This window comes from Chenopodium quinoa, unplaced genomic scaffold, assembly GCF_001683475.1.
Source record: "Chenopodium quinoa cultivar QQ74 unplaced genomic scaffold, ASM168347v1, whole genome shotgun sequence".
NCBI lineage: Eukaryota > Viridiplantae > Streptophyta > Magnoliopsida > Caryophyllales > Amaranthaceae > Chenopodium > Chenopodium quinoa.
The window spans coordinates 4,490,929-4,515,833 of NW_018743574.1; the positions used below are offsets into that span (position 1 = coordinate 4,490,929).

The 24,905-nt window shown below is 29.0% G+C and overlaps 4 protein-coding genes and 3 long non-coding RNA genes across 8 annotated transcripts; 2 read left to right on the top strand and 5 right to left on the bottom strand.

The window, feature by feature from the left end:
• Positions 1 to 1,544: 1,544 nt before the first annotated feature.
• LOC110682192 (ethylene-responsive transcription factor ERF060-like) lies at positions 1,545 to 3,032 on the top strand. Its single transcript, XM_021858459.1, has one exon. The coding sequence runs from the start codon at positions 1,800 to 1,802 to the stop codon at positions 2,643 to 2,645; it is 846 nt and encodes a 281-aa protein (XP_021714151.1). The 5' UTR covers positions 1,545 to 1,799; the 3' UTR covers positions 2,646 to 3,032.
• A 7,531-nt stretch (positions 3,033 to 10,563) lies between these two features.
• On the top strand, positions 10,564 to 14,031 carry LOC110681795 (protein FAR1-RELATED SEQUENCE 5-like). The gene is made up of 5 exons (XM_021857919.1): positions 10,564 to 11,672; positions 11,917 to 12,919; positions 12,997 to 13,086; positions 13,161 to 13,244; positions 13,516 to 14,031. Exons 1-5 carry the CDS (start codon positions 10,564 to 10,566, stop codon positions 13,996 to 13,998), a joined length of 2,769 nt encoding a protein of 922 aa, XP_021713611.1. The 3' UTR covers positions 13,999 to 14,031.
• A 1,050-nt stretch (positions 14,032 to 15,081) lies between these two features.
• LOC110681706 lies at positions 15,082 to 15,572 on the bottom strand. Its single transcript, XR_002503338.1, has 3 exons — positions 15,480 to 15,572; positions 15,249 to 15,377; positions 15,082 to 15,173 (listed from the first exon to the last, which is right to left on the bottom strand). It is a non-coding gene; the product is annotated as an uncharacterized LOC110681706 (long non-coding RNA).
• Positions 15,573 to 16,269: 697 nt separating this feature from the next.
• Positions 16,270 to 16,739, bottom strand: LOC110681707. Its single transcript, XR_002503339.1, has 2 exons — positions 16,695 to 16,739; positions 16,270 to 16,617 (listed from the first exon to the last, which is right to left on the bottom strand). It is a non-coding gene; the product is annotated as an uncharacterized LOC110681707 (long non-coding RNA).
• Positions 16,740 to 16,913: 174 nt separating this feature from the next.
• On the bottom strand, positions 16,914 to 17,900 carry LOC110681796. Its single transcript, XM_021857920.1, has 3 exons — positions 17,175 to 17,900; positions 17,030 to 17,092; positions 16,914 to 16,939 (listed from the first exon to the last, which is right to left on the bottom strand). Exons 1-3 carry the CDS (start codon positions 17,539 to 17,541, stop codon positions 16,914 to 16,916), a joined length of 456 nt encoding a protein of 151 aa, XP_021713612.1. The 5' UTR covers positions 17,542 to 17,900.
• A 1,628-nt stretch (positions 17,901 to 19,528) lies between these two features.
• On the bottom strand, positions 19,529 to 21,098 carry LOC110681708. Of its 2 annotated transcripts, XM_021857839.1 has the most exons (6): positions 21,041 to 21,098; positions 20,800 to 20,880; positions 20,507 to 20,714; positions 20,298 to 20,390; positions 20,087 to 20,179; positions 19,529 to 19,959 (listed from the first exon to the last, which is right to left on the bottom strand). In XM_021857839.1, exons 3-6 carry the CDS (start codon positions 20,631 to 20,633, stop codon positions 19,646 to 19,648), a joined length of 627 nt encoding a protein of 208 aa, XP_021713531.1. In that variant the 5' UTR covers positions 20,634 to 20,714; positions 20,800 to 20,880; positions 21,041 to 21,098; the 3' UTR covers positions 19,529 to 19,645. The 2 variants fall into 2 exon arrangements, with proteins under 2 accessions (XP_021713531.1, XP_021713532.1); XM_021857840.1 differs by lacking the exon at positions 20,800 to 20,880 and having other exon boundaries at positions 21,041 to 21,092.
• A 1,544-nt stretch (positions 21,099 to 22,642) lies between these two features.
• On the bottom strand, positions 22,643 to 23,090 carry LOC110681709. The gene is made up of 2 exons (XR_002503340.1): positions 22,781 to 23,090; positions 22,643 to 22,689 (listed from the first exon to the last, which is right to left on the bottom strand). It is a non-coding gene; the product is annotated as an uncharacterized LOC110681709 (long non-coding RNA).
• Between the last annotated feature and the right edge of the window lie 1,815 nt (positions 23,091 to 24,905).

Sequence of the window (24,905 nt, forward strand, 5' to 3'; positions counted from 1 at the left end):
AAACATAAAGTACTAAGAATTAAGTTTCAATCCCATATCACCTTTTTTTTTTTTTTTTTTTTTTTTGATTCGAAACATATACCATCTGTTGAACCAAACAACCTCATAAGTGTTTCAAAAAAGAAAAAAAAAAACCACCTCTTAAGTAGATATGTCGAATTGGGGTTTTTTGTTGATTAAAGATCGGGTATAATCAATTCAGGTCATTTCATATAAAGGTGGTGTAGTAGATCATATTTGTTTTAACGCAAGTCAAATGTGTTTAATATTTTTTCGAGCCATATTTTTTTAATATTATAAGATTGCGATTTGATCAGGTTAGTTTTTAAGATATCTACAAAGGAGTATTAGAACAATGTCTAGTATTATTCTTAAGTTAAAATAAAAGGGAGGTTTTATTTTATTATTACGTCTATAAAAAGGATTAATACAAATTACTCTCCCTGCCGTCTTATAATAAAGTAGTAGGTATGAGTGGGAAATGGCTATGACTAGCTTATCTTAATGATTGTTGGATAGTCTTCTAATACCCGTAACCTATTTGACTTGGCTTTTTCAAGTGATAATATAGAATAATGCGTGTCAACTCCACTTAAATTTGGCTGGACAATAATGCTTCATTTTTCATCTTACCAACATTTATACTACTATTGTGGTGTTGGACGTAAGTTTTTTAATTCATTTTTTTGGGGTGGATCATGAATAAAAAATCCATCAAGTCAACCATTTTACATTTTTATAGGTTGAGGATAATGAACCAACTATAACATCGCTTAGAAAAAGTGATCACTGTTTTATTTCAATTTTAGGTTATGATCATTACGTAGGATCATTAATTGGTTAAATCTATTCACTTTTCCAATAACCTCTTCTATAAGATAGCATTTTCCTCATTTTAAATTACGAAGCACATGATATTTAAGGTTATATGGAGTAACAAACTGTACTCTTTATAAACTAATGAAGAGTACTTGCTTAAAAGGATCTAAAATTATTGACTATTTTATCAATATTAGGCTCCATCTTTCAATTTAAAAACTTTGGGTACTTCAACTAAATTGAATAAATATAAAATTTTGGATGGTATAACTATTGTAAGAGCATTTTGTTGGAATCATGCTAAGTCCATAATAACCACTCATAATTTATAATAAGTTGATCAAGCTTTCATATTCCATTGTACTATAATTATTATAAAACTGCTCTTATTAGGAGAATTAACAATATGATTATATTTATAGAATATTTTGTTTGTAGATGGTCATAAAACTTAATTAATTGAATGTGTAAAATTAGAATAACAGTCCTTAATATATCGAAAATCTTCAAACATAATTCATAGTTTTAGTTTGACAAAATGTATAAATATTCATTAACATTTAATACTCAGTATTATGTAAACAAATGCATAAAATTCGCATTACAAAAATACGTTGCGAATAAATCAATTAATCAAAGAAGTGAGAAAGGACTTTCCTCAAAAAAAAAAAAAAAAAAAAAAAAAAAAAAAAAAAAAGGGTGAGAAAGGAAGTAAAAATAAAGAAAAAAGAAAAGGAGTTGACAAAAAAGAAGAGTAATTGTTAAGTAAAGTAAAAGAATAATTCTTTCTCTCTCCTCTTCCATTGTCCATTCCCTTCCCACGGTTGTTTATGGACTATATATAAGACTACCTGCCCTTCACCACTCACTACTACTCTCATAAAACAAACCATTAACCAATTTAACAACTTTCTTCATTCTTCTCTTTCTCAAATCCTTAAATTTCTTCAATCTTAACTTGAAATACTTACAAATTTAGCATGGCTACTGCTTTAGATTTTTACAACAATGATACCAACAAACCTCTTCTTTTGAATCCTTTAAAAGAAGAACAAATCAAACTCCAACAAACACCCTCAAATTCATCTCTGTTTTACAATTCATATCCTTTAAACAAGAACATTTACTTGTTTAATCAAGAGTTTAATCAAATGGGTATTCCTCAAAACCCTTCAATTCAGCTTCCTCCTTCTTCAAGCTCTAATTATAGAACCAATCATCTTCTTTCTCCTAAGCCAACTTTGATGAAACAAAACAAATCCACAAAATTATACAGGGGTGTAAGACAAAGACATTGGGGAAAATGGGTTGCGGAAATTAGATTGCCTAAGAATCGAACTCGGCTTTGGCTCGGAACATTCGAAACAGCCGAAGAAGCTGCCTTAGCTTACGACAATGCGGCATATAAGCTTCGAGGAGAGTTTGCTCGTCTAAACTTACCTCATATTAAGCATCATGGAGCTTATGTAACCACTCAATTTGGTCATTATAAGCCACTTCATTCTACTGTGAATGCTAAACTTGAAGCTATTTGTCAAAGTTTGGATATTTCCTTAAAACAGGGGAAAACAGAGGAACCCTGTTTTTCCCCTGTTTCTTCCTCTGTTTCTTACCAAATTGAAGAGAATGCTTCATCGAGTTCTTCTCAAGTTTTGGTTCCTAAAGCCGAGGTTTTACCTGTGGTTTCAGATGATTCATCTACGAATTCGTGTTCCCCGGAATCCGGCGTTACGTTCATTGATTTTACTGAATCTTCTTGGGATGAATTTAATAGTTTTTCATTGAACAAGTTTCCTTCCTTTGAGATTGATTGGGCTAATATTTGATTCTTGCCTTTGATTCTTAGTTCTGCAAATTGGGTTTTTGTGACATTTGCAGGGGTGGCAAGTTGTTAATATTGTTTTTATCATGTCATATTGTCAATACACTGTATTAGGATCTTACTTTAAGTTTGGTTGGGTAGAAATTTTTATCTGCTTAATCAAAGATAAGTTAGGGTTTTATGTTTTTTCATTTTTAGTTTTTGGAAGGCTACTTTAGTTTCATATTGTAAGTTATTTACTTTATATTAGTACAAATGTTATAATGTACATCATCTTAATAATGTTGTCATTGTCCTAGCTTTTAAAATTATAACGCGTTTTTTGTGCGGCCAACCACGTCATGTAACCACTTGCAAAAAGAATAAAATAACTCTTTTAACATTGATCGAATAACTCTGTAATGTTGATAAAATAATCTTGTAGCATCGACCGAGTAATTCTTATAACACTAACGAAGTAACACCTATGATGACTTGCCACGTATAAGAAATTGTGTTAAAATTACACCAATTTTCTTTTATGAGTTTATTTAATAGGCCAAAATATTTTTTTTTCCCCGGGCAATGATAATATCTGGCCATACCGTAATAATATTTTAATTTATTTAACAAATTTATAATGCACTTAGATTTATATATTTGATGACCAAAGGATTAAAATTGACATATACATTAAACATAATTATGAAATTCTATTACAAAATATGATTAAGGCTTATAGATCTATAAAGTCACAATAATATCAGAGATTTCGAGATTCAGTGTTGAAATCTCAATACTCACTTACATACCTTCAGTCATATAGTTTATGAAGAGAAATGTGTACATGATCAGCTAAATTGCCTGCTTAAAGGCGAGGTTATTGGTTCCAACCACCCAAATAACTTTAAGGGAGCTTGTTGGATTCATGGAAATTATCTCAACCTCTTTCTTTTTGACGCTTTGACGCTAAAAAAGTCTAAAGTTTTCAAAATTGAACGTTATAATCCACTGCTTTGGACCTTAAAAAAAAAGTTAATACTCGGTATTAAATTTTCTTTTAAGATCATAAAAGTTTGTTTGAAACTCATTTTTGTTTAAGATAAGACAAAGTAAACAAGAGTTACATCAATTAGCTTTCTTGAACGTATTACTATTAAAACCCAACAAATTGCTTTTTTATTGAATCAAATCCGAAGTTATTTGTCAGGAGTTAGAACTTAAATGCATATAATTACGAGATACCCTATAATGCAATCTATAAATTACCAACATGTCTAATTTGTCTATTTAGTATTTACCATATGAAAAAAAATACAGACAAATTAAATGTAATTCACATATTTTATTACCCTAAACAATTAAATGCGGATGGGTATACACTCATACATGGATAAGTGAAGTGAATTGAACCTTTCTGGAACATGCAATTCAACATACTAACATGCTCATCCTAATATTTATAGCAAAGGGGGATGTCCCTATGGCATCTGTGTAAACTGTGAAGCCCAATGCCCTTTAAATCTTTAATTACACAATTTTCAAGCATACAATTATACAATATGATCAATGAATAACAACAATAACATACGGCATACTTGGAAATTGTATAGAATTAGAAATTCATGACAAAAACACACGCAAATCAGTGTAATTAGTGTTTATATTTTTATGATTTCTTAATTTTTTACGATTTTCTAATGTAAATTTTTACGATTTCCTACATTTTTAAAATCAGCAACTTGAAAGTATGGAGATATGACAACGTTTGACTCTTTTTCCAAAGAAGTCTTTCTACTTTATCAACATAGATTTGTAAACTTTTGCCAAAGAAGGCAAACGATTAATGAGTATAAAAATCATCTAAGAGTTGTAGTGGTGAATTAAACATGTATTTGCGAATTGCGATCATTTAGATGGGAGGGGGAGGGGGGTTAATAACATCAAAAAATAGATAATTTTTCTAATTAAAATAAACGACTATGTAATATTTTCCTAGTAGCATGAACAAAGTAGAAAGGTACAACCGCGCCAAAGAGTAGAAACCATCTAATAATGAGTTGCATACAGTCAACTAGTCAAGTATCCGAATGGAACAACTGAACATACTACCTCCGTTACAGGTTATATCCAACGATTTGACATAAAGCAGAGAGGAAAAATGTCTAATCGTTGCACATAACCTGTATCGGAGGTAGTAAATGAAATGGGTGTTGTTACCCATCTCTTGTAGTCTTGTGGACGTTGTAGTAGGACAATAACTTGCTCAGTGCTCACGTTAAAGAATTAGAAAGAATGTAAAAAAATATATATATGTATTTGGCAAAAGCTAATGAGCGTCCCGGGGCGTTAGATAAGAGAAATAAAGTGCAAATATTAGAGTAAAATTAACATTAATTACACCGAACGACGCGTGATTTTGTCACGAATTCCTAACTTAATACCATTTCAACCAATATAATTTATCCTTATCTAACACCCCGGGGCGCTCGTTAGCAAGATCGTATGTATATATATATATATATATATGGGCTCATAAATCTAAGATAAATAAAGCCAAAATCCATGTGAGAGATACTAATGAGCATGATTGTAACAAAACACAATTAAATCAGAGAACGGTTATTCAATGCATCATGCTTCAGATTTTGAACTACATCCAAAACCCTTACTTCAAAAAAAAAAAAAAATAATTCCTTCTGGCTTCTAAATTCTAAAGTGCGTTATTGTGTTACTCTCTATTTTAAATTATGTGTAACAATTGATTTCAAAGAGTGTACGATTTTTATATTTTGACAATAAAAAAAACCAAAATACAAATGAAAAGATATCCAACAATAGCTTATATGATACAGTCATATACAAAATTTTACTTTGAAAAGTCATCAATGCCTTAATTTGGGGTAGAGTAGGTACTATTTTTAACATATTTCACTTTTCATAATACTATTTTAAATACATATACTCCATCCGTCGCATAATAATTAACACGTTTTAACTTTTTTCACTATTTACAAATTAATTTTGACTATATTTTTTTTTTATTAACATAATATCAAAAATATGTTGCTAGATAGGTATTGATATAAATTTTCATACCCTAACTTTTTTTTTTCTTATATATATATAATTTCATTAATATTTAATTATATAAAATAAGGTCAAACTAATACATCACCATGTCTGTAAAGTTTGATTGTGTCTTATTCTGGAATAGAGGGAGTACTATATAGTGTACACACTACACAATATACATACTCCGTATTTTCAAGTTAATATTTAGTATTCAGTTTATGTAACCAACTCTATCAAATTTATGATTGAGTTTATCATTTATGGAGTATCATTTTACATAAATAATTATGCATGTCTTGTCACAGTGCCCAATCCCTGATTGAGTTTGTTAATATATGTGACAATAACATTAATTTTTAACATCTATCCCTCATTTTTTTTCCATTAAGCTAGCATTTTATCATTTTATGAAATCTCTCTAGCTGAAATTCTTGAAATATATATCAAGTAATATAATACTATTTTTGGTATTAGGAAAATAAATTCTTTTTTTACTCCGTAATACTTTGTATTTGGTAGTCTATATAGTAATTGATTTTGCTATCTTATTAAACCTTCAAACTTATTATACTATACAGTGGTCACATCCTTTCTTACTAAAATTGTTTGGAGAGAATTTTTAAGAATTCAATTATTAAAAATCATATCTTATTATGTCATAAACTATTATAAAGGTCTAGATACATACAATGACCATTACTTTGGAACATGAGGTGTTTTAAAATAATTTTTCTTGGGTGAAAAATTCGTACTTTATACTTAGCTTGTCATCTTCTTAAATACAAAAACAAAATTTGATGCTGTGATGACGATAAAAAGCTAAGAAACTAGGTCATATGAATATGAATAAGGCAAAAGCATGAACTGAATTATTCTTCTATGAGATTAAATACAACTATATAATAAAATTATAATTCATTAATAATAGGGTAAAGTTTGGAAGTTGTAAAAGTCAAAAGAATCCGAGATGGAAATTTCCACTTTACAGGTCATGCTGATGTGGCTCTCTTTGTCATTAAATTATGCTAAGCATCTCATCTTTCCATTTTAATTAATTAATTATAGCATGTAATTAATAAGATGATAACATTTACAATGACAAAAGCTAAGGGCCCTGTTTGGGAGAAAGTTGAAAGCTAAAAGTTGAAACTGATCGAGTTAGCTGATTTTGACTAGCCGATTTTATTAACTGATTTGACTAACTTATTGTATTAACTGATTATATAAAAGTGTTTGGTAAATAGCTGATAGCTTAAAGTTGATTGAATATGTGAAATGACCAATAAGCTAATTGTGGGGTAGGTAGTTTAGATAGGATTTTAAATTAAATGAGGTTATAAGTGTAATTTCACAATAATTAATGAATAAGCTAATTGAAAAAGCTCCTAAAATGAGTTTTTTCAAAAAGAGCTTATTTAGTGGAATAAGCTCTTTCAATAAGCTTAGTACCAAACACTTGTATTAGCTTGTTTGACTAGTCAATCAGCTAAAGTTAGTCAAATAAGCTAATATACCCCCAATAAGCTAACTACCAAACAGGGCCCTTAACTTCTTCATTTTCAAATATTTAATACTACTTGGAGCTCACGTAACTAGTCATTTGCCAATTAGATTAACTCAAATTATATTAGACATAGCAGTCATCTCTAATACAGTTATACTACAAGTTGGTATCCTATTTGTAGACTTGTTGTCATCATTGTTAAAATAGTAATTAAGAGTATAGACAACTAGTTAGTACACTCGTGTCATAATTTAAATTGTCAAATTTCTTATTTAAGGTGTCCATTACACGTATTGCAAAAGTTATTAAGTCTTACGGAGTAGCAAATTTAGGCATTATATAGATCTTATTTTGCAATTATACTGCATTTATGTCAAAATGATATTAACGTACTTTTGTATTGTTTGCACAATTGTATGTGTAGCTTTAGTAAGGGCCTATTTGATCTCTTTGTTTGCACAATTGTATGTGTAGCGTCTATCGGAGAAAGGTGAGTAAGGGCCTCTTTGATCTCTTCAACTTATTTTCAGTTCAATTCAGTTCAGCTCCAAATTTCATTCTCTCATAAAATAATTAGTTCAGTTCAGTTTGATTCGATCAATAAATCAGAACATGTCTTAAGTGTAAGAAAAAATGTACTGGTAAATAATTAAGAGACATTATATAAAAATATGTGAATATAATAAGGTAAAATGGTTAATACTATTATTAAAAAAATAATAAAAAAAAAAAAGAAAAAGAAAAAAAGAATGAAGAATAATGCTCTATGAGACTATGACAGCTACGTACGTTATAAACATTAAAACATGGATCAAAATGACAAACTCCGTACTTGTTAGCAATTTAGCAACATACTAGTTTAACTCCCATGCAATGCACGATTATTATTAAATCTTACAAAGAGTTATTATATTGAATTTTATAAAAAATTATACTCATAATACTAATTCAAAAATAAATATAACTTTAAAATCATACCTAGGTATACCAATGTTGAGAATAGTAACGCTTAGACTTGATTTTATTTTTTTTATAGGGGTCTATGAGGTTTTATTTTAAAAAGTAAAGAGCTAAGGATAGTATTCACGCATGTGCTTTATTATTGATACGACTTTAAGAGTAAAAAATAAAGTGTATATGTGTGTGTTAACAAAATGTTTTTATTTTTTTATTGAATTGAATATTATTGCAAAAGTAACAAAATTAGAAAAAATGAATAAATAAATAAAAAGTTGATAGTATTAACGATAACTAAGATAATATAGAGTAATATTGGTGTGTCTTTTTTTTTTAACATATATAGAGGCGATAGAGTAGTATTGTTTAATAATATTATCATTCATTTTTTTTTACAAAAAAAAAATAAAAAGAAAAAAAAACCTTATATTATTTTTGAAAAAAAACCTTATATTAAATACTACATTTATGTAAAGAATATATTAGTTGGGTTTATATGGAGAATTATTATTGTTAAGAATTTTAATGGGGAAAAAGATGTTTTGAGAATTATCATTAAATCTTACAAAGAGTTATTATATTGAATTTTATAAAAAATATTGATTTTTATAAAAAAATTATACTCATAATACTAATTCAAAAATAAATATAACTTTAAAATCATATCTAGGTATACCAATGTTGAGAATAGTAACACTTAGACTTGATTTTATTTTTTTTAAAGGGGTCTATGAGGTTTTATTTTAAAAAGTAAAGAACTAAGGATAGTATCCGCGCATGTGCTTTATTATTGATACGACTTTAAGAGTAAAAAATAAAGTGTATATGTGTGTGTTAACAAAATGTTTTTATTTTTTTATTGAATTGAATATTATTGCAAAAGTAACAAAATTAGAAAAAATGAATAAATAAATAAAAAGTTGATAGTATTAACGATAACTAAGATAATATAGAGTAATATTGGTGTGTCTTTTTTTTTAACATATATAGAGGCGATAGAGTAGTATTGTTTAATAATATTATCATTCATTTTTTTTTACAAAAAAAAAATAAAAAGAAAAAAAAACCTAATATTATTTTTGAAAAAAAACCTTATATTAAATACTACATTTATGTAAAGAATATATTAGTTGGGTTTATATGGAGAATTATTATTGTTAAGAATTTTAATGGGAAAAAAGATGTTTTGGATTATTATAATTTACTTTCCTTAAAAAATCTGTGGGAAAACGAAAAGCAAAATGGGCAGGAAAATTACTAATAACATCGTGACAAGTGTCATTTTAGATTTGCTTTTAGGATAGGTTAATTGATGTTTTATTTCCCTCCATCTATAATGGGCTTTTTATGACATATTACAACTTGAATGGGCCCTATAAACAGAATATGGGCTCTCATGTTTCTGAACAGTATCCAGAATGGGCTCTAATATTACTAACCCACATACTGAAAATTTTACCCTACACCCTAGTGTAGGGTGTGTTCCCTACACCCCCCCTATGCTACGTCGTTTTGTAGCTGGTATTGAGTTCTCATGTGCAACTTCTTTCCTTTTGCGATTCTTTCCTTTTTTTTTTCCTTTTTTTCTTTTTTTCTTTTCTTCCTCTTTTTTCCTTTTTTCTTTGTTTCTTATTATTCAAGTTATGTATATATATGATTTTAAACCCTATTTTTTCTCTCTCTTCAATTGATCAACCTCCATTTTTTATCTACATTTTTCTCTCGCTAATTCATCTTCTTCATTTGATTTTTTGAACGAACTCGTTAATTGTTACCGATCATAAATGGCGAATTCTGCATCTGGAGATTGCGTTGATTTTGATCGTGATTGCCAGCGTGTGTTTCCTTCTGGAGTTCGTTTGGTTGATTCGTTTGTGCAACAATGTGAGTAATTGTGATCATAATTTTGCAATTTTTAATTATCTCTAATTTGTTCTGTTATAATGCTCTGTTAATTTGAACTTAATTGATGTATTATTATTCACTTTCGATTTTTGAATTTAATACTTTGATTACATTATGATGAACGTTTTTGGATTGTTATACTTTGTATGAACATTTTGTTGCTTCATTTGTTGTTTCATTTGTTGTTTTCTCTGTGTTTTAGAATTGTGTGTTTTTGTTGTATATTTTGTAGATTATACTTTCAATTAATCGTTTATGTTTTCTTATTCATACTTACTAATGTGTTTATGTTCAGTCTTAAAGTCATTTTTGATAATTTATTTTTACATTTTTATATCGACATTATGTGTAGTGGTAAATAATGAAAATATTGTTCAAAATATTATGTGCTGAAATTCTTTTTGCAATTGATCATGTGCTGTTTTGATATTGAACATTTTACTTATTTGTTATTGTTCATTCATGAAACTCTTTATGATCATTTATAATTGTATATTGTGCAATGGAAAAAAATGATGATATTATGTATTTAGAAGCAGAACAGTCTGAATTAAAGGATAAAGAATTTAAATCTGAAGATGAAGCTTTCGAAGCGTATAATGAATATGCTTTTAGGAAAGGTTTTGGAATTCGAATTGGGAAGAGTAAGAGAAGAAGAGATGATTCTTTTTTGATGAAAAGATTTGTTTGTTGTAATGAGGGATTCAAAGATAATAAGTGTAAGAATAAAAGGATTTATGAGAAGTTGGATCATCGAACTGGTTGTTTAGCTTTTGTGCAGTTTCATATTGATCATTTAGGGGTCTATACATGTACAAGACATGAAATGGTTCATAATCATGCTATGATTCCTCCTGAAAAAAGGCATTTGATAAGGTCTCAAAGAGATGTGAATAAAGAGCAGCTTCTTTTCATTTCAACAATGAAATTGAGTGGAGTCAAAGTTACTGATTCTTTGAGGGTTCTAAAGAAGGAGGTTGGGGGATCTCCTAATCTTTGTTTTACTGCTTCTGATGCTTATAATGCATTGTCATCTGAAAAAGCTGCCCAAATTGAAGGATGTGATAGTAACCAATTGATTAAATATTTTGCCAAGAGACATGTGGATGAGGCAAATTTTTATTATGATTTTGAACAAGATGATAGTGGTGCTTTAGTTAGTTTTTTTTGGCGTGATGGTAGGATGATGAGAGATTATCATTACTTTGGAGATTTGTTGGTTTTTGATACAACTTATAGAACTAATAAATATGGAATGATATGTGCTCCATTTGTTGGGATGAACCATCATGGTAACAATGTCATGTTTGGTATGAGTTTTATTCTTAATGAGCGCACCGAGTCTTTTGATTGGTTGTTTGATACATTTTTGCACTCAATGGGGAGGAAAAGTCCCATTACAATTATGACTGATCAAGCACAAGCGATTGCAGCGGGTATAAGAAACATTTTTCCTTCAACTGTTCATCATCGTTTATGTGTATGGCATCTTGAACAAAATTCTAAGAAACACATTGGAGCATTGAGAGCTTTGGAAGGCTTTACAGATTTGTTTGGATATCTTTTGAAGTATTGTGAAACTCCTGTTGAATTTGAATATTTCTGGAAAAGGTAAATTATTGTTTTTTGTATTTATTTTTTATTTTTATTATGTGATATATTTGATTATTATGTGATATATATATGAACATTTAGTGTTTTACATATGATCATACAATTTACTTTGTTATGTATGTTATCATAATATTATTAGTGTCCATATTGTTTATGATCATTATTCTTTATACAAATGTACATATTTTAATTTATATTTTGTTCATTTTTAAATTAATATATGATCATTTCTGTTATACAGGATGTGTGATAAATACAAATGTGAAAATGATGATTGGTTATGTGATTTGTATAAAATAAAGGAAATGTGGTGTCCTGCTTATTCTAAGAAGTATTGGTATGGTGGTATATTGTCTTCTCAGCGTAGTGAAACTACTAATAAGTCAGTTTCACAACGTCTTAATAAGACTCAAGGTTTATGTGATTTTTATCATGTTTTTCTTGATGCCATTTCTGAGTGGAGAAGTAAGGAAGGTGCAAGAGATTACAATACTCTGAGGGGTAAGGGGCACCTAGCTTTTGCTAATATTGGTATATTAGTTCATGCAAGATCATTGTACACTATTCAAGCTTATGTTCTTTTTGAAGAGGAGTTCATTAGGGGGACAGTTTATGATCATGTTGATAATGGTTTGCGTTTTCCAGAATATTCATATCTTCTTTGGAGGCCTGGGAAGGATATAATTAAGCATGAAGTTGTTTTTAATAAGGAAACACATGCAATTTGTTGCACATGCATGTACTTTAGTGAGACTGGTTTACTTTGTTCTCATTCTCTTCGAGTATATCATTTGCATTGTGTGCGTAATATTCCACAAGAGTATATAATGAAACGATGGACAAAGGCTGCCATGTGTAGTCATGGTATTGAAGAACCTACTTTGAGGACAAATGTTGTGGCTACTAGTGTTTGGAGGTCACAAACAATCAGAAAGTTTGTTAAGTTGATAACAAGTTGTCAGAATTCTTTGAATGCAAGGGCAGAGGTTGAGTGTCATTTCAATCTGTTAAAAGAAAAGGTTGAGAGTGTATCAGGTGTAATTGACTTTAGTGAACCTGTTAAAGAGGTTGAAATTGTTGATCTTGAGATCAAGAATCCTCCAAAAGCTAGGCCTAAAGGTGAGAGGAATGTAAGGCCTAAGAGTACCTTGGAGAAGCAGTGTAACAAGGCAAAGGGTAATTTCAAGAGGAAAAAGTCTCTGTACACTCCTTACAAAAGGGGTATAGGGCAAGCAGTTGTACGGGTATATGATCATTTCATATTTTCAAATTGATCATTTCAGTTTTCGTAAATGATCATTTATGTTTTTTTTTTAAATAGGAACTTGATGAGAACGGTTGTGCTGTTACTTATGCTAATTCTATTAGTGATCCCATTAAATTGATTGTTTTGAGCAATAAACGGGCTCAGGTAAATTCAAATGTGCCAAAAAAACATTTTATTTATATTTTATTAATATTGATTTGTATAATTTAAAAATATAGGTCGGCTTAAAATCAGCTGTTGTAGAAGAAATTCCTTCTAGTTCTAAGGAATCAAATCATAGTATTTCCAATGATTTTGATCAGGTATGTTTGTTTGTTATTGATTATAAATTTATTTTATTTTTTGGCATTTATGATCTATATTATAATTTTTTTTTATTTAATTTTTTATTTTTTATATTTTTTTTTGGTTTTTTTTGTAGGCTACTGGTGAAAGCTCTCTTTCATCTAGCATATCTATTGATGTTGATATTTCATCTATTGCTAAGGTTTTTTTTTTCCATATTTGTTTGTATAAGTGTTTGTAACTGATCATATACTGGTTTATTAATGATCAATTTAATTTTTTTTAAAGGCGAAGGATTTAAATCTTGAAGGTGTTTCTGTTGTTCAAGCTCGTTCTAATGTTGGTGCAAATAAAGGTGCTTCTGGTGTTAAAACTTACTCTCAAATTAATCCAAGAGTTCCAATTCATACTAGTGCGTCAACAAAATCTCCTGTTGTTATTCAACCTACTGTTCCCAGGAATGTTCAAAATCAAACTCAGAATTGTTCAAACACCAATCCAGAAATGATCATATCCAACTCCAGGAATGTTCAATCAACAAATGTTCAAGTTATTTCTCCTACGGTTCAAATAAATGATCAAGGATTTTGTGTTCAGAATGTTCAAGTTACTCCTCCCACAGTTCAAAGAAATGATCAAGGTGCTCGTGTTCCAATTCTTCAATCAAGAAATGTTCAATTAGGTTCTAAAAAGATTTCTTCTAAGTATGATAGGTTGTTAGCCTTTTTTGATACAAGTGTAGCTAAACGTTTGGCTAATAAAGATAAATAATTTGTATTCCAGAACTTTATAAACATTAGACTTTTTTGTAATGTTGATTTAATTACTATTTTGTAATTTTGAATTTTCGATCTATTATGTAAAAGACATAAATATTATATTTTATATAGTACTATTTTTAGTATATTTGAACTTTATATTAGAATTTTATATGTTTTTAAAATTATACATTTATCAATGATTATTTAGTCATTAGAATTTTATATGTTTTAAAATTCTACATTTATTAATGATTATTTAGTCATTTGTATATGAACAAAAGTAAGAACCAACATCCAATTTATAAAACTTATAAAAAACTTTCATTCAAAGGTTAAAATGAAATATCAATTACAATAATATTAAAATAAAATATAAAAAACTTTCATTCAAAGATTAAAATGAAATATCAATTACAATAATATTAAAATAAAATCCATAAGTCTATTTCTTAAAAAAAAAATAGTCATATATAAGAAATGAACATATACATAGTTGTAAATGAACATTTGAAACTACAAAGTTGCAAATTTTCTAGCTTTCCTTCTATTTGCTCTTGATTCAGTGTTTTCTTCAAATAACATCAGTTCTGCTGTGTATTGGAGCCTTAGCTTTCTAATTTGTTCCACCTGTTGAACAAAATGAATTGTCAAATTTTAATTAAACAATCTTTACTGTTTCATAAATGAATATTATATCTTAAATAATTGATCATTTATAACTCTTACATTGTTTGGTTTTAAATCACAAATCCAGCTCTCATTAGGATCAGCAGTGAAGGTTTCCATATGCTTCATAATGTAAACTCCACAGTTTGTATAGTCATTGTTGTTACGCCATTTCATCTTTTCCAAAATAACTGTGTAGTCTTCAATTCTTTTTGCATCTTGATATCCAAGGTGTTTCATGTATTATGCCAATCCTTTTAACTGATAGAAAAAAGAGTAAAAATTGTTTAGAAGTTTGTATTGTGATGAAGACATGAACAATTAATAAAATATAATTGATCATGTAGCCAAATATAAATGAACATATTATCTCACCATCATTTTTGGTTGTTCTTCATATTTTGCTTGGACTGATACATCTTTTGGTAGTTTTCTATTGTCAATTATATGAATTTTGTCTTCTATATGATTGACGCACAACAGAAAAAAATGTTGAGAAGTTGATACTGGGAAGAAGACCTGAACAAATTATATAATGTTATTGGACAATATATTGAATGTAATTGAACATTTGTATTAAACAAGAATTAATACCTGTTTATATCCAACAATGCTGTCAATTTTATTCAACTTCAGTTCATTGTCAATTCTTTCTATGAAGGCATTAATTCTTGTCTTCATTGATGATCCTTCTCGACAAACTCTATTTGTGCACATAATGTGCTGTTGAAATACAAACAAACATATAGAAGTTAAATGAATTTTTAGCAATTATTTATCATAGGAAAATAGAATCAATAATATAAAAAAAGAAGAAAGACTAACATGAAGCACTGTTGAGAAATAAATCTTGTTTCTCGGCTTTTTATGATTAAGAAACCTTGCCCATCCATCTATGACACAATTTGTCACTTCAACATTATCTCCAAGAGTTTTCATTTCATTTCTATTGATGAGATTCAAGCCATCATAGTATAAGAGTGCACTGCATTATGAACATTTAATAATATGAATGTGAACATATTTTTATAAAAGATATTAAACCTTAAGTTTAATTAGTGTAAGTAATTACCTTTCATCTTTTCCACAAAGAGCAAAGTCTACTGCAATTTGGTTCATGGCTTTCTCATCTTTAAACAGATCCTTGTACTTGACCAAGTAAGGAGATCGGAAAGCAGGAGGAATTGTTTGCTTTTCGCGTTTTGGTCTTGTTGTTCAATATAAAATATTGTTAAATTAAGAAAATTATGAGGAACATAAATGAACATTTGAGTGTATATAAATAAATTTGAAATTATACCTTTCAACCTTTTCCTTTTCAGTTTTTTTCTTCTTTTCTGCAATTGACTTTTTCTTATCATCATTCCTGGTCATATTACATAACACAAATGTACATTTAGGTATATGAAAATGTTCATTATTATTTTTGAACATTTACTTAATATAAATAATGTACCTTTTTGTGACTTTTGAGGATGAAGCAACAATCTTCTTGTTTTCACGAAAAGTCAAACAATGTCAGTACATATTAATAAAATATAAGCTTCTTATGTAACACCCTGAATCATTTTCAATTCATAAAATGAAAGATATTGATTTAACATAAACCTATTGATTTAACATAAACCTATTGATTTAACATAAACCACACATTCATATTACATATTCAACAAAATAATGTTCACACATACAATAGTTTGAGAAACACCAGTTTCAAGTTACAACATGATAGTAACATAAGTTAAATTGTTCCATCTAGATATTTTATCCTTACTAATTACATAACCCTAATAGTAAGACATGTCTTTAGGATTTTACCCCTCCACTTTTTCATCATTTTTTGTTTTTTCAAAAACATCTTCCTTGTTTTGTTTTCCACCTCCAACTGTGTTTTTTGGATCATCACTTTTTTCACCACCATCTGACCTAGGGTCAGCATCAACCACTGAACCAGATCCTGCATCTAAGAAAAAATTTAATTAGATATAATATTATTTCTTTGTAAATGAACATTTGAGTATTTATAATTGAACATTATACCTGTTCTAGGCAATCCTTCATTATCTGACCTAGTGTCAGCATCAAAATTTGAACCAGTTGCTGCGTCTAACATAAAAATACAATTAATAATGAATATTTCTTGTTTGTAAATGAACATTTTACACTTTTTAATTGAACATTATACCAGTTCTAGAAAATTCTTCAATTCTTTGTTCTGAAGCTGCTGAAGTTTTACCCACATCCTTTTCTCCAGTTGTATTATAAATCATCATTTTGGAGATACACTAAGTTAATAGTATTTACACATAATAATAAGAAATGAACATTTCTACTTAAGTTTATGTACATTATTATTAAATATATGAACATATTACCATTTATTGAAATTATTGGTTGTTCAATTATATCACCAAGTGTTGAAGAGGTGGGCCCTGTTTCTGTTTAGGACAATTTAGACCACAAATTTAGAATTTTTCATGTAAAAATTAGGATATATAGTCTCTTTTAGTTAGAATTTACCAATGGCTGGAGAAGGTGGAGTCAACCCCAAGCTGAAAGCTTTTCTGATGTCATATTCTTGTTCTTTTTCCTTTCCCTTTTTGGTTAATTTCTTCCCAGTCATTTGCTTCTCAGTTGTTTGCTTTTCAGACCCTTGCATCAGATTCTTCTCAGCTTGTGCAAGTGCATTTAGGAAATCCTCACTGCCAAAGAATTCTTCATCTTGGCTTAGAATTGATGGTTCCCTAGCTGCCACCTTTCCTAAAACTTCATCAACTTTTTTCACCAAGTCATTTCCAGGGAAGATATCCTTTGCCTTCACCAATTTTGAAGAAAGCTTTGACAGGTTTGAACAAGTTGTTTTTACCAGGGAAACAAAATCATCCATAAAAACCTATATGAATGAATATTAAAAATTATGCAGTTGAACATTTCAGATTATACAAATGAACATTTATGTTAACAAAAGTGATCATTTTATAACCTCAGGACTTTCTTCAACTTCTGCAGCAATCCTTGGTAGAATTTTCCCTCTCCCAAATCCCAATTCTAATTCAATCTTCAACCTCTCAAGAACCATGTCTCTATTCCATGCAGATATGATAGGAATTGTTCTTGGAGGCCTTTTGTCTAACCTCTGAACTCTATCAAAATAGAACAACTACAAGAAAAAAGAAAACATGGAACAGAACATAAACAATAAAAAAAAGTGCATTTATTTAAATTTAAATGAACATTTTGTATCTAAGAATATACCATCAGAAATTGAAGAGGGCCTTTGTAGAACCCCTTGCCTTGCTGCTTTCTCCAATCAACATGACATTTGATAAGTGAGTCATATACAAACTGACACCAGTTCAAATTTTTTATGTTTTCTTTGTCCATCATAGAATAAAGAAATTTGAAATGACATTGATTGTTTGATACACATTTCATCAAGCAGTTCACAGCCACTGCTAAAAAGTTAGTAATGAAATGTTCACTTGGTGGTCTGTTGTTGGTGAATTTATCATTTATGTATCCATTCACAATCTGCAAACAAAATGAACAAAACATTTATACTTTTGATCATTTAATGTATTTAAAATGAACATTTAAAACTGATCATACCTGACTCACTGATGGAGTTTTTCCTGACCATGATTTTCTCCATTTCTTTAGAAATTCTGCATACTCCTCACTAATTTTATCAGACTTTGGCTCAACAATTGGAATTTCTCCTGTAGGCAAGCCATAAACTACCCTAACATCCTCTACCTCAATTTCTATTTTTTCATTCTTTGGTAGTTCAAAACACTGGCTATTTTCTTCAAAACTTCCCAATAACCAATTACAGAACTTTTGATCAAGTTGAGGTAAACTAATGTCAAGAAGTGATCCTAACCCTATATCAACAACTTGTTGTTTTTGGGTAGATGTCATCTTTTTTATCCATGCAATGAACTTCACATGTCCTCCTCTCTTTGAAGATTTCTCTTCCTCAAATTCATCTTCCTGAATTTCCTCAACTTCATCAGTTTCCATTGCTTGAACCATTTCAGTTTTCATTTTCTTTTTTCCCCTACCTTCAATCTTTCCTTCATCATACAATACCATCTTTTGCTCCTCCTTTTCAGCCTTTGCCTTCACTGAATTCCCTTTCTTTGCCTGTTTCTTCCTTGGCTTTACTTCTTCCTCTTCCTCCTCTTCCTCCACCTCATAATCATCCTCACTGACAGGCTCTGCTTCTGCTCTATAAACTGACTCTTCACTATCATCATCACTGTCAGTAGAACTTTCATCAGTAGGATCTTGAGAGGGTTCATCTGATGGTACTTCTTGTATTTTTTTTTCTCTTTCTAGCATTTCTCTTGGCAGGACTGACATCTGAAAATTAAATATATAATTTTGTTTAAGTATTGAAAATGTACAGTAAGCAAATGATAAAATGAACAAAATTGTTTTCTCAAATGATCATTCTATATATAGAAATTGAACATTTATAATATATCATTATATACCTGCTTTTCTTTTGCCAGCAACCTTAGAAGTTTTCTTCACTTCTTCTGGAGTTTTCTTTTTCCCAACTTTATATTTAAATTGAACATTAATGACATACCATCATAAATGATCATTCTATACATTAAGATTGAACATTTACCCTTTTTGCCTTGGTCTGGAGGATATTCAGCAGGAGCACTTGCCATTTTTCTGATTGGAGTAGGCGCTGGAGTTTTCTTTTTCCCACCTATATATTGAAATTGAACATTAATGATATACCATCATAAATGATCATTCTATACATTAAGATTGAACATTTACCCTTTTTGCCTTGGTCTAGAGGATATTCAGCAGGAGCACCTACCATTTTTTTTATTGGAGTAGGTGCTGGAGGTGGTGCATCAACTTCCTTTTGAATAGGAGAAGTCCTTGTAGACATTCTTCTCTTCTGTCCTATTTTTGCGGTTTCTTTAGCAGGTTCAACATCCTTCTTCAGGCTTCCCTTTTCAGATTCATCTGACAGAACATCTATTGTTTTTAAAAAAATTTATGTTAGTATATTTGAAAGTGTAATATTTATTGTGAAACAGAAAAGTATTATGATTACCTTGGCTCCTTGTAATTCTACCACTTGGCACAACAACAGGGCTTTTGTTTTTGTTTTTCCTTGCAACCATTTTGTATCTTGTTTTCATTTTGGTTGACTGATCACTTTTTTGTGATGATGGAGCTGTCTCCTCACTAAGTTTTGTGGAAACTTTATCATCATCTTGATCTAGAAGATGAGTTTCATCCTCAATTTGAACAAAATCAGGTGCAATTTGTGCTGCATATGAAATGATCAAATATAAAAGATTAAATAAACATTTATTTAAATTGGATGACAAATGTTTACTATATACAATATAAATGAACATTTCAGATAATGAATATGTACATTTTCCACTATTTACCTTTCGGATCTGTTGTCTTTGTAGACTCATCTTCCACTGTTTTCTCTTTAGGGATTTTCTCCTTTTCAGGCTCTTTTTTTCCCTCTTGTCCTTCTATGAAAATTTAATTAGTTAATATTTATATTTTTTTTAATCTTATTGAACATTCAATATTATGTAGATCCAATATGAACATTTTATGTAATAAAAATGTACATTTATAAATTTTTACCTTCTACATTTGTTGTCTTTGGAAAGACATCTTCCACAGTTTTGTCTTTAGGGCTTTTCTCTTTTTCAGTCCCTTTTTTTCCTTCTTGTCCTTCTATTAAAATTTATTTAGTTAAAATTTAATTTTTTTAATCTTATTGAATATTTAATATTATGCTTTTCCAATATGAACATTTTTTGTAATAAAAATGTACATTTTAAAATTTTTACCTTTTTCCACAGTTTTCTCTTCTACTAGCCCTTTTTCTTTCTTTTTTGCTTCACCTTCAAAAGTAATAGTATTGTTAAAATTGATATTTATGACTATTAAACAAAAATATTCAATAAATATGATCATTTACCTTTCTTGATTTCCTTGCTTGCCTTTTCCATTCTTTTGAGATTTCTCATAATTCTGATTGTCGATTCTTTGTACTTCCTGTAAATGTATGATATTGTTATATAACTTTGAAATATATTCATTAATTGATTAAATTAATTCAATTATTTAAATTTAAACATACTTTGGGTTTCTCTCTATGTCTAAATGTATTTCTTGCATCTTGTCCTTTAATGTTGTTATTCTTGCATCATCTTTGGGTTTTCTGATATTTCATTAAAAATATGTTTGAATTTACAATTTTGATTAGTAAAAAAAAAAATGAACATATAACTTATATTACTATTGGCCATGAGCAAACTTTTTTGTACTGATTTTCAAATGAACATATAGTCTATCTAAATTGAACATTTAAGTTTTCTTACTTTTGGCCAAGACTATTCTTTACTGGATTGCTTTGCACTTTTGGTTGAACTTCTTCTTACTTGCTGAAATCAATATTAAGAAATACTTTAAATAAAAATGAAATAAATGGTACACAAAATAGATAGTTATCAAAAATGAAATGAACATTATATATTTATACCTTTTATCAATTTCATTTTTGTCCTTTTTCTCAGGAGTATTCCTGTCTGGATTGCTCTGCTCTTCTGGCTGAACTTGTTTTTGCTTGCTGAAATCAATTTTAAGAAATACTTTTAATAAAAAATGCACATAAATTGTACACAAAATATACTATTATAAAAATGAACATTTGTTTATATAAAATTGATCATTAGTATACCTTTCATCCATACTCTCTTTGTCAGTTGTGTTATGTGTAGCAGACACACTCTTAGTTGTTGCATTAGTAGCAGGAATGTTCTCACTTTGTTCACTTAAAAAAAAACAGAATTATTTTATATAATATGATATTAAAGTATGAACTAATTTATACAATGAAGAAGATAATTAGTTATTTTGGTATAAAGCTTTTATACCTTATTGTTTGATTTGTCTCTGGTGGTCTTGATTTTGACATAACAAATTTCACTCGAACCTTTTTTTTTCACTAAAATTTTAAGAATTACCTAATAAGTTTGGTATATATATACAATGTACAATAATTGAATGTAAAAACAATTATTTTATACATATAAACTTACTTGTTTAAAGTGTATCTTTCATAACTATTACCATATTCATTTTGTTCTATAACCTTCTTTAGAGTTAATGGTTCAGATTTCCCATCTCTAAATTGAAGCAAGTGTATCACTCTAAATGGCACATCACTACATTATAAATTAATTACATGACATTAGTTTGAATGCATATCACTGAAATGATTATTATCATATTTATATATGTGCATGATGATTTAATGAAATGTACATTTGTTATTTAAATCTCAATGAATACTCAAATGAACAAATATACATATATGATCATAATTATATCTATAAATGAACATTATGAGTATCAAATATGATCATATACAATGATGTTTCAATGAAATGTACTTTTGTTCTTAAATCTCAACAAATACTCATATGAACAAATATAAATATATGATCATAACTATATCTATAAATGAACATTATGAGTATCAAATATGATCATATACAAATAACATATTAAACAAAGATAAAACCAATTTTTATCAAATACAACTAGCATATTAGACATGAACATAATATATTCTGTAAATGACTAATTACCTTGGTAGTGGAGACATTGTTAAATCCGTACCAATTGACTTGTCAATATCTTTTAAAAGTTCCGGATCTACAATTGGATCATTTTGGCGGTTTTTTTTCAATTTGTCTACTCTTGACTGAAGAGGTACATCATCATCATCGTCTCTGTTTTATTTAATAAATTGTTAATGTTTTAGTTATTTTCAGTAAAATCTTAGAACAATTACTACAATCGCAAAAAATTTTAACAAAAAATAGGTTTTACAAATAAATTCGCTCTATAATTTTCATCGCAAGAATATGAACAAATTAGGTTTTACAAAAGTTAGGGTTCATACGTTTCTTCAGAAATTTTCAACAAATTACTCGTCTCTGAAGTATTCTTCTCCAAAATCATACTACAATTGCAAAAAATTGAACAAAAATTAGGTTTCACACATAAAATCGCACTATAATTGTCATCGAAAGAAAATGAACAAAATTACTTACTCTTTAGATACATTTTGCTCCGATTTTGCAGTTTCTTCTTGCATGTTCTTCTCTGTAGTGGTTTTTTTGCAAAATCGCACTACAATCGCAACAAAATGAACAAAATTAAGGTTTCACACATAAAATTGCACTACAATCTCAAAAAATGAACAAAACTAACGAAATTACTTACTCTTTTTGTTGTGATTGTTTAATTTCTTCTCGAATATCAGACATTTGAAGCAATTTTGGAGTATTTTGAAGCAATTTTTCAGTGATTTAAATTGAAATTTGTTCCGATTCGTTGGGTTTGATGAGAGAGAAACTCTAGAGAAATGAAGAAGATGGTGTTTAGAGAGAGAATGATTTGAAATTGATTTTTATTTTTTTTATTTTTTTTATGTATATATATATGTGGGGTAGGGGAAGTTAGTTATGCAGTTACTGCGGTTATTGTGGGGAGTGGGTAATTATTGTGGGTTAGTGGAGGGGGTGTGGGTAGTAACTCTAAACGCTGCGTTTAGAGGGAGTGTAGGTTGGGCTACCTACACTAGGGTCTAGTGTATACCAATACCCCACATACGAAGTATATAAGTCCAAACAAAAAGCCTATTTTAATTTGTGTGCGTAGCTACGCTTTCCTTTGGGCTTTGGACAGGGTTTTTTACTTTTTGGAAATATATGGCATCCTCTATTCTTCTTTCAATATAAGGAGTAAGAGAATAATTTTTGTTGTACAAGTTGAGGTTAGAAACTTATTTAAAAAAAAATTAAAATTAATAAAGACCATCTTCATTATAAGGTCAAATGTTGGCATTGTCTTACAATGCTCTTACAAAAAAAAAGACTTTCTCAGATAATATCATAACATAATAAGCAATTTACGGAGTAAAAGATTATCTACAAAAAAACGAAGTTACTAATATTATTCTTGTCAATTACACATGAAACTTTTTTTTGGACGGACACTACACATGAAACTATGCCTATTTCGTTTGTACAGCTTGTATGCACATTGATTTGTCCATTATGTGTCAAGTTAAGTTCTGCGCCTACGTCCACCATAATCATATGTGTTGCATAACAAGTTTTGGCATATTATTGCTCTTTTATCGGCAAAACTTAAGATTAGGTTGAAGGAGGGAAAAAAAAAAAGAAGTTTTTGAGATAAAAGAAAAATGGGATATAAGTTATCCTTAATGATTAGCATTCAAAAAGTGATGCAATCAAGTAATGGATATCACATCAGCATCTCGTCAAAGTTGGATCGATTTTCATGATTTCCACCTTTGAATATAACGATAATTAAGACATAACATAATAACTGCACAATTTGAATGAATATTTAGTAACGTGGCTAATCTTATCGTAAAAGCCAATGCGTGGGATGTGGAAAACCATAATGCCAAATTGGAGATACTATACTCACGTCGGAAATTCCTTTTACTTGCATCACCAACTGTTTCTGTTGTAATAGGTTAAATTTTACTTTAAAGATATATGTTTATACCATTCCAAATTGTACTTTTTTTTTTTTTTTTTATCTTCTAATTAATTTAAATGCTAAATACTTGTGCTTTTTCTTTCATTTGTTTATCTTCTAACAATTACTCTTGTTTTATTTGTATTAGGAAAGATAATATTGTGAATATTTGGGATATATATCTTAGAATATATTGTGCATATCTTTTAGGTTATTTGGTCTTGCCCTCCAAGTTTCCTATTCTATATATACTTGTATGTGGCCGTTTATGTTGAATGAGATATATAGAGAGAATTATTCATTATATTTTATCATGGTATCAAGAGCTTAGGTTTGATCCAACAATAATTTACTAGAGATTGCAATTATACGTAATATTCATTATTACGCATAACCTTGAGAGATACTGAGAGTTCACAAACATCATTTAATTTTTTTTTTCTTCTCAAAGCACCTGTGAGTGACTATTATTTGTGATTCCATTGATGGATGGTGATCAGAATTTGGTGAAGGCCGCACACGTTGATGTGGGTGGTCTTGCGGGAGTGACTTCGATTCAAGTTCAACAATTGTTGGACTACTTGACATCCATTAAATCCAAGTTTCATGATAAAAATGATTTGGGTTGGATAATAGATACAGGGGCCTCGAATCATGTGACAT

Bases quoted from the DNA above. Each gene is read 5' to 3' on its own strand.
- LOC110682192 (XM_021858459.1), top strand. From the start codon at position 1,800: ATGGCTACTGCTTTAGATTTTTACAACAATGATACCAACAAACCTCTT.
- LOC110681795 (XM_021857919.1), top strand. From the start codon at position 10,564: ATGGAAAAAAATGATGATATTATGTATTTAGAAGCAGAACAGTCTGAA. The intron at 11,673-11,916 runs GTAAATTATTGT...TCTGTTATACAG, and splicing joins TTTGAATATTTCTGGAAAAG to GATGTGTGATAAATACAAAT. The intron at 13,245-13,515 runs GTATGTTTGTTT...TTTTTTTTAAAG, and splicing joins TTTCCAATGATTTTGATCAG to GCGAAGGATTTAAATCTTGA.
- LOC110681796 (XM_021857920.1), bottom strand. From the start codon at position 17,541: ATGGATGATTTTGTTTCCCTGGTAAAAACAACTTGTTCAAACCTGTCA. The intron at 17,093-17,174 runs GTAAATTCTAAC...TGTCCTAAACAG, and splicing joins TCCACCTTCTCCAGCCATTG to AAACAGGGCCCACCTCTTCA. The intron at 16,940-17,029 runs GTAATATGTTCA...CTATTAACTTAG, and splicing joins ACCAATAATTTCAATAAATG to TGTATCTCCAAAATGATGAT.
- LOC110681708 (XM_021857839.1), bottom strand. From the start codon at position 20,633: ATGATCATATTTATTGAATATTTTTGTTTAATAGTCATAAATATCAAT. The intron at 20,180-20,297 runs GTAAAAATTTAT...AAATTTTCATAG, and splicing joins AAAGACAACAAATGTAGAAG to AAGGACAAGAGGGAAAAAAA. The intron at 19,960-20,086 runs GTAAATAGTGGA...TTTCATATGCAG, and splicing joins AAAGACAACAGATCCGAAAG to CACAAATTGCACCTGATTTT.